We start from the raw sequence: 10016 nt of genomic DNA, 5'->3' as shown, positions 1-10016 counted from the left end.
ATTTTCTTCTTTCTAATTCTCATTTTGAAACATCCCATTTGAAGGGGAATTTCAGTCCCAGAAAACTGGATTTTTCAAAAACACGAGAGAGAGAGAGTTCATGATAAATTGCCAATAATGGTTCGAGGGATAAAGGATGTAATCCATCCACCATGTATTGAAATTATTCATTACAATGTTCGAAAAAGAAATCAGAGCGATCCAAATCAGTATATTAAATAAATAATACAGTTTATTCTAAAAATAAAATAAACCTTTAAACGACATCAAGACGTATATATAAACATAAGTTAGAACATTCATAGATACAGTACTTAAAATACTTTGTATAAAGGACTTTCATTTCCACAATAAATACACGATGATCACTCATACATAACAAATGAAGTTGTTTCGATTCACATTGCAACATTTTATAAATTCTCCGCAAACGGGCAGGTAAAGCTGGTTTCACGTGATACAAATTTAAAATTAGAAAATTGTTCTGACTACGAATAATGCGAGGTTATCATTATTGAATCGATTCAGCGAGGTTGAGGGTTCTCGCCAGCGATACGGGACTGATTGGTGCAGATTCAAGAGGATATGGTGATCCGAGTGAAATCCTGAAGGCGTGGGTCAAGGGGTTTACATGTTGAATTTCAGCTAAATCGTTAGCAACACTGACATCTACTGGTGAGAGATCATCTAATGATGATGCACCGAGAAGTAGTGTTGCATGAGAAAAGGGTTTTGAGGCTTCAGCTGCTGCGTTTATAGACGCAACGTCGGCTGCAGAATCGATGATTTGGACGTTGGGTACGGTTGCTTGGACCGATGCCAGTGGCAAAATTCGAGCGGAATGGGAAACTATGGGTTTCACTGCTACGGTTGCATCTGAGATCAATACCGGGGGTACTACAGGACCGACGTCTGCGACCGATGCGGGCGGCACTACTGGAAGCACAGGGCTTGCTGGTTCGTTTATAGAAAGAGGTGCTTTGGAAAGGCTACCTGGTATCAGAACAGTGCCATGACTAAGAGGAACTGCTGGTGCGGTTACGGGTACCTGAGGAGCCAAACTGGGAGCCAGAGGAGCACTGCTCGGTATCAAGATAGTGCCATGGCTTGGAGGTATGAGTGGGGCGTTGTGGACAATTGGCACTGGAGAATCAGCAACTACAGCTTGACTGTTCGGTAAGAGTACGGTACCATGACTGAACGGGGAAACTACTGGTGCGGGGGCTTCAGCGATTACGACTGCTTCAGCGACGGGAACATTGACATGAGGTGGGGCAGCTGAATCGTACAAAGAACCAGAGTGATCTCGATGAATTGAAGGTGGCACATCATGAGCATGAACCGGACCGGCGGAAGGGTAAGACTTCTCTACAACTTCGTACGGCACCGAAGCCAAGTATTTCTTCTCTGGTACGTGTCCGTAGTTCAGGGAGCTGACTGCACCTGCATCTTTCTGGTTGTTCACGCCAGGTTCATTGGAATGAACAACTACCCTGAAACCAAGGCTGTCCGCAACGTAATCGACTCTTCGAGATCTTCCGTCGACGTCCGTCAATGTATACGACCCTTTCTTGTTACCGTATTCGTCTCCGACCTCGTGGCGTCCATTCGAGGCACCGAACTGGTCCACAACGTCGTATCGAAACTCGTAGTTTCCATGAGCCTGTATAACACAGAAAAAAATAGTTTGGTTTACAACATATCGATGTTAGAAAACGTTTTCATTTCGACTCATACTTGCCCATAAATCATGCTGATATTTTGCTGAGCGCTCAAGAAGAGGAAGAGTAAAAAGTAGAGCTGAACAGTAGAGAAAGCCAAACTGAAAAGCTTGGTGCAATGCAAGGATTTATACCCTGTGTAATTAGGGGAAAATCGAAAAGAAGAGTTAAAGAACAGTATATTATTTATGAAACTTAAAATGAGTCTGAAACTTTGATTAGACAGTAGATTTGAATAAGAAACAGCTTCATGCAGAAAGGAATTATACCTTTTCTGTCTTCAGTTTCGTTCATTACTTACATCTTGATTTCTCGAACTTGAACTGCTTCCCCCGTGTAAACTGGCTGCCTGTGCATTAGCCACAGCAATGATCAGCAAGATCTGAGAAATAATAAGCAAAATTAGCAATTTTTATTTTTGGACTAGCATTTTCTTCTCTGCGGTTCATCTTCGTTCATGAAGTATGTACTTCACACGAATCCAGAGGTGGGCGATAGCCCCTATCAAGAACCAGAAATGGAAAATTACGGTTCTGTCCCGTAAAATACGGGGCGTATATTCGCCTGTTTATCCCACTAATTCCCTCTCCCCGACATATAGCTCTGGTGCCACGCCTACTTCATACTTAAGGAAACTATAAATTTGCCATCTCTGTTGACATTCTTTTGTTGCAATTTTAGTAATTATGTGTTAGCAATTCCCCCCCCCCCATAATTATTTCGTGACTATTTGAGATGTCCTGTACTTTTTCGTATTTATCATCTCAATTTCCGTATTTTTTTTCAATGACATATTATCAGCTTATGACTAAATTGGCGTTAATTGAAGAGTTTCCTGAAATTTTCGCCAAGCTTCATGATATAATTTGTTCCATATGAACCCCTTCTTTACTTTTTTCTTAATATCATGTCTTCATTATGCCTAATATTTTCTCTTTGTATTTTCATCAATTTTGCATTAGTCAGTAATTTTTTTTTTTCGTATAATGTTTTGGCGATCTCAGAAAAATATTTTTGGTCAGCTTTTAAAACCAATCAATCCATCCCTTACCATTGGTGCTTTTCAGTATCAATTCTGTAGTACTTTAGTTTACGCATACGCACGCACGCGCGCACACACACACACACACTGCCCCCTAAAATGGCACAATTAGTTCTATGAAGAATAAAAAGTTTGAGACGGGTAAATTCATGTTGGTGCACGTCCAATTTTGCCTCTATATTTCTAGCCGCATGTGTGTGTCAAAGTTCTTATCAGAAGTACTTGAAAATTTTGAGTTAACTTCTTTTTTTTTTCTTGTTCTATACACCTTGAAAATCAATGCAAAAATTTAAAAATTTTAAGATTGAAATGTTAAAAAATGAAGTTTTTCGTCTTTTATACAAATACAAATACAACACCACAACAGGCCCAACGAGGTGGCTGAGAAAAAGATGCCCATAAAAATATGGATGCCATATATTTCAAAAATACAGCAACCCAATTAAAAATGCAATTAACACAAATTATAATCAATATATTCACATGATAAAATACTATACAATGCCCATAAAGAATACTTATGGTTGTGTTATTCTAAGTATGGATAGCTTCTCGATTTACCCCAACATGTTTATCGTATTTCTTTTTAAACGTGTCAATTGTGTAACAATTTACTACCTCCGGGGGTAAGCTATTCCATTTATTAACAACCCTATTAGAGAAAAATTCCCCGAGACACCATAACCTAGAATTGTCCCTCACTAATCGATACTGACGTCTCCTTGTAAAAGCAGTCGATTGGCGGTGTACTAAAAGTTCATGGTCCATCTTATCCATCCCATTGAAAATTTTGAACACTTCGATCATATCTCCTCGAAACCTGCGTTCATCCAATGTAAACATATTCAAAAAATGAAGTCTTTCTTCATAACTCAAGCCCCGTGTGCCAATAAGAACACGCGTAGCTCTTCTCTGCACCCCTAATAAGGGGTATTTTTTGAAGTGGTACAAATAATTGCCAATGGGACTTTGAAGCACACATTTGGTTATTTAACGCAAGATGAAACGAATAACTCTATACTCTGAGTAGCTTTTCAGTTTTTTTTTCCTATGGTCCTATGTCTAAAAATATACCTCTACGTAATTTTGAAAACTTTTATGAATGTAAACTATTGCATTTGATGGCTGTGTAAACAGTTTTGTTTAATAATATTATGAAACTCTGAAACATATTGTATTATATTTTGTGCATTGTAATTGATACACTAGAGCAGGCTTCTTCAACTCGTTGCTCGCGAGCACCACGGTGCTCCATGAAGCACCCAGAGTGCTCGATGTTCGTGTCCGATTTCGTGCTCGCGAGCACTTGATCAACTTTTCATAATTAAACACCTTGCACAAATTGCGTTCAAAGACTGAAATCATCCTGATTGCATGCATTCAGTTCGTATACCAAACTTGCCTTCGGGGTGCTCTTCTTTTTATGATGGGTACAAACAGTGCTCGCGAGTAGAAAAAGGTTGACGACTTCTGCACTAGAGAAACATTTTTGAAAACCCTGGGAAAAGAGGAAGGCGAAGTTCAGACAAAAAAAAGGACACCAGCACATCCCCATTAGCAAGTTCTAGTAGCAAAAAAAACGAAAGAGTTTAGCGTATTCGGTTTCAAAAGACCTTCGTTTGCAAAACAGGGGTGCCACTGGTCTATCTATGCTTGCAACAGAGGCTGGTGTGAAGTATGTGCCAAAGAAAACATTCAAAGCCAGCCACACTGGAAGTGTGAAATTCGCAATGTATTTCTATGTTTGAATGGAAAAAAATGATTTCGTGTCTTCCACGGAAAATAAAAAATTTGAATCATAAGTGCAATCACAGTATTCACGCAACATTTTTTGCCAAATTTTTCAGATATTTTCATCACATATGTCTCAATTGTACTTTAGAGCAGTGGTTCTCAACCGGGATACTGGGATACTTCAAGGGGGCCACGGAAGAAAATTTAGAAAGGGGCCATGACAGGTGGTTTGGAGGGCTGCAGAGAGCTGAGAAGAAAAATTAAGATGTGAAGAAATAAAGCTTTTATATTAGAGGCTTACAGATTCCAACAAAATCACCCACAAAACCAAGGCCGTCTTAGGGCATGGATCCACCCGGGCCTCACCCCTACATTTTGCAGCATGTTCCCTAGGATGGGGTTTTTCGCGAGCCCCCGGCTAGATTTTTCACAGACCCCTCCTCTGTATTAAATTAATAGTGTGAAAAACAAAAAAATGATGAAAACCATATCAGGCCCCGGGCTGCAGCTCTGTCAGTCGCATTCTTGCAAGGGGTCATGCCCGGGGGTCTCATGTCTATAAGTGACCCCACCTTATATTTTGTATAGTACAATAAATTTTGAAAATAAGTAGGAAATATGTAGGCTGTTTAAGTATGGGACTACCATAGTATCACTTTGCCTACGGGTGCCCATGATATTGACGGTCCTGGATAGAACTAGGATTAGTGGGAAGCTCAGTAAATTCTAGGCCAGTGGTCTGGAGGCCAATCTTATTTGCAAAATTTTCGTTCAGTATAAATTCACTGAAAAAATCAATTCAATACGTATAAAGGATCTTGCTTCTAAATGAGGGTCGAAAACTATGGGTAAAACAGGGGAGCCACGAGAAAAAAGTATGGTTCAAAGGGGGGGGGGGGGGCCACGGACAAAAAAGGTTATGAAACGCTGCTTTAGAGTACCAATTATATTAATTAGCCATAATTATCGACAGATTAAAAACAAAGTTCCTATCATGATACATTCATTTTTGTGTACACTTATAATATAAAGAAAAAATAATAGTGGTGATATATCATGAAAATATTTAATAATTTTTGGGGCATAAAAAGGGTTAAAAAAGATCAATCAATACGGGATAAGCTCAAAATGGCTGTTTGGAATTATTAACTGAAAACTTAAGAAACGATTTTTTTATAGGTTTTGCTGGAATCCAATGGTAAATAAATTTTAATGAACAAAATTTTGTATATGGCATCCAATTAGTTGTCAGATGTGAAAGAAAATACATTGATATGCAACGGAAACAAAATTGAATATTTTAGAAATGTTCTTAGAACGATATTTTAGAAACTCCAGTGGTTTTTCCCCTTCAAATCCGAATGTAAGTGGAAAAATTAGACATTCCAAAAATGTTTAAAAAGTATTTTAAGTTTTGCTCGTCTTGCGAGAATCGCTCGTAACCCCCTTGAGAGCAATGATATGGCAAACACTTGAATCTATTAACTGATTTAGAACAATACTCCATATATTGCTATTATTTATATCAAACGCATATTCCTATATTACTTCGGAGGGAAGGTAAAGAACACCGTCTCTCCTTCTGTTACCAAACTTTGATCAAAAGCTGAGTCCGCTCACTTGATCTGACAGGTTGTGGGGAGGGGCCGATAGAAAACATGTTCTTAGGTGAAGCGGCGTTACAAACGTGTTTTCGGTATTGCCAAAATAAGAGGTTTCTAAGAAATTCAAGACATCATGTTAGGCGACACATCTCGTCGTTGCCGTTTTGAAAGGGTTAATTTAAAACTACTTGGTTGTTGGTAGATCTCTAGGCATTACATAAATACGGTAGGACAGTGTGACTCCGAAAACATCGAATAAATTTTCTAATTAGTGCAGCTCAATAACTTCTTTCTGTTCTTTCAAACCGAGCACTCCCGTCTATCGCCATGGGCAATTTACTACCGAGTGAGTTGTGCCGAGTTGTGAGTGTGTGTGTAGTGTACCTAACAGTCTGAGTGCGTATATAGCGTTGTGTCCAATTTTTCAGTGCTGCCACCTATATTTCAGATCAGTAATTTACCACTACTAAACCACATGTACCTCGTCCATATTCCTCTGCAGAATTTCTAACGAATTGGTACATGTTGGGATGTACATGTCTGTATTATGAATCTAACGTGAAGCTTGTTTCTGTATAATGCCTGTTATAGTGCTGCCATCTACCATATATTTTTTGAACTATGAGTGAAGTTTAATGTTTGAAGATTTTTATCGTTGTAGGTCTGTTGCTCTCTGCGGCGAGACTTTTCAATGGGGGAGATCGACTTGCATTCGCACTTTGAAGTTGGGAACCACAGAAAACTAACTTCAACCGACCACCACTGCGGCGACGGTGGTGTTCGAACCCGGGACCTCGCGATGCAAGTTCGTCACTATGACCATCCGACCACCACAGCGGCCCCTAGTAAATAGGGTAAAAAGGGGATAACCCCCTAAAATAAAATAGAGTAATATTTCTTTTACTAGGAGCCCCTATTGAAATAAATGACATACCTATGTGTTAAATTGGCAAGTTATTGGGATACTTTTGTACTTGTATGTTTCTCTTAACCGGTTGAGAAGAAAAAAGGCTTGGGTAAGGACTTCTTGGACATGCTTTATGATGAGGTTTGTTGACGGTTAGCTCTTTAATAATAGTTATTGAGGAGTTACTAGTTTAATAGTTATAATACTAGTTACTTGTTTAATTTCCAGCTAGGACTTTGTTGGGCAATTACGATGGATTACGTACTCAATGCATTTTAATCTATTTAATTTTTTACGGCCCTTAATATTTTGCGGCCCTTATGGTGTTACTGCATCCTTCGCAACTGCCCAAGTCCGATCATGGAACGTGAATCAGCTATGACTCCGTAACTTATGCACTTCTTTTCAGACACCAACTGCGCGGAAAATTATAAGTAACTGGTCGTAGATTTTCAATTAGTGACAGAATTAATTTTATGAGGATCAGCTTTGATAGTCCTATAATTGATAAATTTGACGCTGAATCTAATGGAATGTCTTAACGGGAGGGAGGGGGGGGGGGTGATAAGAAAAACATTTTCTGACAAAAAAGGCGGTAAAAGACAAATATAAGATTGGGCGAAGCTCTGCGCTGGTTCTCATCATTATCAACAGCCACAGAAGCGTTAGGGCAGATTCAGATGATGATTGATAATATTAAAAATTCGTTTATTAATTATGACTTTATTTTTAAGAGGATTATGTGAATAACTATTACAGGAAGCTATTTTGCGAGTTCTTTCCTAACAACGAGAAATAATAATTTTACACTGAAATAAGTAAATCCAGTTATAATTTTTGGACAGGTAAATTTTTGAAGATTTGTCCAGCCCTGTTACCAAGACGTTTTTGTTTCGGAAAATCTTTCGCAGTTTTTGTTGAAGTTGGTTTTCTGTGGTTCCCAACTTGTAGGCGCAAATGCGAGCCAATCTCCCCGTTAAAAAGTCTCGTCACAGAGAGCAACAGGTCTACAAACAGTACAAGTATACAGTCATTGCCCTTCATTCACTTCTCTTCTGAAATATAGATGTCAGCACTGAAAAATCAAACACAACACTAGATACGCACTCAGACTGTTCGGTACACACACTTACACTTCCGGTACAACTTACATGGTAGTAAATTGTCCATGGCAATAGACCTGAGTTGTGCTTGGTTTGAAAAAAAAAGCCCCCTTTCTAAGGGTGCAGCTAGAAATGGACCATTTTTGGCGCGGAGCAGCTAGAACGGCCCATTACACTATTACTTAGTTCAAGGGTGCTCGACCTTTGGAAGAGTTCGGGACACTTCACTGATCGGAAAATGGGTAGCGGGCCACTCAATTACGTGATCTGGAACACAACGCAGGTCACTCAAGTGATCTGTAAACGGACCGCTTTCGTGTTCTGGAACTGTGCCGTGAGTCAATCAAATGATCTGGAAAATGTGCTTCGGGCCACTTGAGGAACCTGAGACCGCGCAGCAAGTCACTTAATTTCCCTGGAAATTCTCTCCAGGTGCCCCTTGAATTATTTGGAACTGAACCGCACGTTACTCGAATGATGTAAATTTGTCACTGATCACTGAACTGCACCCCGTGTCACTTAAATGATGTGAAACTGCACCCTGTGCCACTTAACTGAAGGTAGAACTGCACCCTGTGCCACTTAAATGAAGGTAGAACTGCATCCTGTGCCACTTAAATGAAGGTAGAACTGCACCCTGTGCCACTTAAATGAAGGTAGAACTGCACCCTGTGCCACTTAAATGAAGGTAGAACTGCACCGCGCTGGTAATGTAAAAGATCTGTTCAATTCATGTGCCACTTACTTTATTTTTATAAAATTAAGTTTGAAGTCACGGGCTGTATTAGATGACTTTGAGGGCCACATTTGGTAGTAAATTGGCCTTGGGTTGAGCATGTAGTAGTTCATCAAAGGTTTGAAACCCACAAAGTAGTTTGTAGTAGAATATTACCTGCAAGCAACTTGCGAAAGGAAACAAAAAAATTCCTTCTCAATATAACTTTAACTACTTGGAAAATAAGAAAATTTAATTGAGTAGAATTTTCAAGTGTGTTTATAAAGAAACTTTCTATAGAGTTAAGAAACAGACTTGAGGATAAGCCATGAAATAATTTTATAGGGACAGCTAAAAACATACTCTTACCTGCTTCAGCATTTTATTTAATCCAACAGAACCGTCGCTGTACACAACCTCACCAGATTAGTGTTTACAATATTTGATCATCAATGAAGGTGTGAAGCAACTTAAATACCTTTTTTTTGTTTGTTCTTATTGATACTACGCTCGACCTTGCGTTCGACCTATGCGTGGAAAATGATACATAGTAAATAACCCATTCATATTCGTAAGGGAGCATTTTGATTGGGCCTCGATCAATCTAAAATGAAAGGAAGGGTCAATCGTTGGTGATGGGAGAAGAGAAAAAAAGCGAGTGAACAAAATTACTGTCTTTTAGAAAGTCGGTTATTAATGTGTGTGAATGTAAGAAGAAGAAAAAAAAATCAAGGTGAAGTATCAGAGCACGAATAAACAAGGAAATGCTTCGAGATAGAAAATGACTTTCCCGCTCGTTCTTCTTGTGGTGGCTATTATATTGAACTTGAGTTTTCGGTCCACTGAAGGACGTTCAACCGCATCGCTCACTTTTCCATCACATACTTTCACCCTTACTTGATTTTTTTTCCCTTCAATTAATTGACGTATATCCTAATTGTAATTGCTTGATTATCTACCGTCCGTCGAAAATTTCAAGAACGCATTTGTATTTGATTCTTATCTGTGTTACTAATTATAAATATTTTGAATGGGGAAATGAAATAATGAAAATAGGTTCGTGCTTGAATTCCAAGAGATTGTTCTCAATGTTCTGATGATTTTATTACTCGTTGAAATTTCTTTTCGATAAATAAATATAGAAAGTATCACAAATAATTATTGGAAATCTGATGAATATAGGGAAAATT

General features: G+C 38.8%; 1 protein-coding gene across 1 annotated transcript; it reads right to left on the bottom strand.

The window, feature by feature from the left end:
- Positions 1-217: 217 nt before the first annotated feature.
- On the bottom strand, positions 218-9276 carry LOC149068564 (uncharacterized). Its single transcript, XM_089250767.1, has 3 exons — positions 9196-9276; positions 2023-2103; positions 218-1663 (listed from the first exon to the last, which is right to left on the bottom strand). The coding sequence occupies exons 1-3, from the start codon at positions 9205-9207 to the stop codon at positions 512-514; spliced, it is 1245 nt and encodes a 414-aa protein (XP_089106893.1). The 5' UTR covers positions 9208-9276; the 3' UTR covers positions 218-511.
- Between the last annotated feature and the right edge of the window lie 740 nt (positions 9277-10016).

Source organism: Pholcus phalangioides, unplaced genomic scaffold (assembly GCF_987345545.1).
Source record: "Pholcus phalangioides strain wild (caught in Gottingen) unplaced genomic scaffold, Ppha-v1.0 ptg000024l_1, whole genome shotgun sequence".
NCBI lineage: Eukaryota > Metazoa > Arthropoda > Arachnida > Araneae > Pholcidae > Pholcus > Pholcus phalangioides.
The sequence above is the reverse complement of the archived record's forward strand: the minus strand, read 5'-3'. Positions and strand labels throughout refer to the sequence as shown.